This window comes from Triticum aestivum, chromosome 2D, assembly GCF_018294505.1.
Source record: "Triticum aestivum cultivar Chinese Spring chromosome 2D, IWGSC CS RefSeq v2.1, whole genome shotgun sequence".
Classification (NCBI taxonomy): domain Eukaryota; kingdom Viridiplantae; phylum Streptophyta; class Magnoliopsida; order Poales; family Poaceae; genus Triticum; species Triticum aestivum.
Window position 1 is genome coordinate 546,363,079 of NC_057799.1, and position 2,084 is coordinate 546,365,162.

The 2,084-nt window shown below is 54.7% G+C and overlaps 1 protein-coding gene across 1 annotated transcript; it reads right to left on the minus strand.

The window, feature by feature from the left end:
• Positions 1-455: 455 nt before the first annotated feature.
• Positions 456-1,800, minus strand: LOC123049894 (uncharacterized). The gene is made up of 2 exons (XM_044472752.1): positions 1,480-1,800; positions 456-1,386 (listed from the first exon to the last, which is right to left on the minus strand). Exons 1-2 carry the CDS (start codon positions 1,730-1,732, stop codon positions 605-607), a joined length of 1,035 nt encoding a protein of 344 aa, XP_044328687.1. The 5' UTR covers positions 1,733-1,800; the 3' UTR covers positions 456-604.
• Positions 1,801-2,084: the final 284 nt, after the last annotated feature.

The window sequence follows — 2,084 nt, forward strand, 5'->3', positions numbered from 1 at the left end:
CCGGTCCAGTTTTCCACATATAAACTACTGTACTCTTTTGTTTACACACACTTTTATTTTCTACAACTAGCAAAGCTACTGAGGTTGACAACCAATCCATAGGAGAACCGAGATGGAATTCCAATCATGCTAGGAAAGCGGAATCAGATTCAGTTGTGTAACAAGTAACAACTCAGAGGTGGAATTGCATCATCAACAGTTAAATGCCTTTGGTGGACCACATTGGTAGAAGATTACCTGCACCTTGCATCATCAACAGTTGTGTAACAAGTAACAACTCAGAGGTGGAATTGAACAAGCAACCAAAAGGTTTGTTAGGAAAAAATGCTCAATGATAAAATTATTCCCTAATGGTCCATAAAACCCGGCATCGGGCGGCAAAGTCACCAAACGAGAGATAGAATTTCAACAGCTGAATGTAAAGTTTGAATCGATATTCTCGCCGGTGCAACAGATAATGCAAACGGACGCATACTATTTCTTGATAAAGTTACAAGTTCCAAACACATTAATGTATGTCCTTTGCTTATTTCTGTGTGTACTTCTCAACCATGCATGCATGCAGACATGCACGGGCACTCGCCATATGCATGGCAGAAGCGTTTTACTTCTTGCACACGACACCTTTGCCGTCCATGCCGCTGGCGCAGGTGACACCAGCGAGCTCAGATAGCACCGCGGCACCGTCGTTTCCACGGCTGACTCCATAGCGCGCCACGCTGCAGTCGGCGGCGAACAGGCTGGAGGTGGTGAAGGTGGCATCTCCTCCCATGGTGGGCATGGAGGCCCTCACGTCGAAATGGTTGACGTAGTCGGAGCGGTACGTCTGTCCGACCACACCGTGGACGTCGTCGGTGAGCGCGTCGAACTTGAACGCCAGCTCGAGGTGCGCGAGGCAGTCATCGGCGGTGACACCGTAGCGGTGCACCCTCGATTCCTCCTCGGTGATGGGCACGGCGTTGGCCCTGACGCTGAACTTTCCGGCGACGGTGACGAGGACGCCGTTGGCCGCCTTGGTGCGGGTCACCGACAGCTCGGGCACGCGGCTGGACGTCCAGTTGGCGCCTTCGATGAGGTCAGCGGGAAGGTAGACATGCTCGCCGTCCAGGGTGATGTCCAGGTGCTCGACGGCGTCGTCCCAGGTGCCGGTCTTCCTGGCGCCGAGGTAGAGGCGGTGGCCGTCGAAGAGCACAGCGATGGCCTGGATCCAGGTGAAGTCCCGGGACATGCCGCTGTGGCCGCTCTTGCCGATGAAGTGCGCGTTGATGTGAAGGTCGCGGTCGGAGACGACGCAGAAGTCGGCGTCCCTGCGTCCGTGGAAGTAGAAGGCGTTGCCGTCACCACCTATGAACCGCGGGTCGCCGCACGCCCCCGGGGTGTTGCAGACTGCACGAAGGCACGAACCAAAACCATTAACCAACAAAATCAACGTACGTAAGTAGCTCCATTGTTAAGACATGGCATCGATCCAGTGGTTACCGCAGACGGGTTTGCATGTGTTGCAGTCGGGGTAGCAGGACTGGGGGCAGTTGGCGGGGCAGTCCATGTTCCGGTTGAAACAGTAGGGGTTCTCCTTGCGGTTCTCGGTGCACTTGACCTTCATCGGCTTCGGCTTCGGCTTCGGGCCCTGGGCGTTGGGTGGCCGTGGCGTGGATTGCCCGGCGGCGGCCGCCGCTGCGGCAAGAAGGACGACAGCCGCTAAAGCCAGCACGACTCCCAAACGGCTCGCCATTGCGAGCGCCCTCACGCTGTCAGTAGTTACTATAGTGTTTTTGTTGCTGATGATTGATCGACTTGAATGGGTACGTTTGTATGCATGGTTCCTAGCCAATTTATAGGCGATCGACGGATCGAGTTGGCATCTATAGTATCTATCTGCTTGCTTCGTACATGGCGCTTGTCAACGCCGCGCCGGTATGCCTTCACCGGCCGGAGACGTGCGTGCAGCTCGCTTGAAGCGGAAAAGCTCATATACTTTGCGTGCATAGGTGCATGCGTAGATGGAGTTTTATGCTAGCTACCTGCTAGCTTAGCCCCTAGCTGCCTTGTAGGCATTGGGGTCAACTGACCCCAATGAAATAAGT

What these genes read in the sequence shown, in the direction of transcription:
- LOC123049894 (XM_044472752.1), bottom strand. Translation starts at nt 1,732, where the DNA reads ATGGCGAGCCGTTTGGGAGTCGTGCTGGCTTTAGCGGCTGTCGTCCTT. An exon ending in CACATGCAAACCCGTCTGCG is followed by an intron (nt 1,387 to 1,479) that starts GTAACCACTGGA and finishes GCCTTCGTGCAG; the next exon opens with TCTGCAACACCCCGGGGGCG.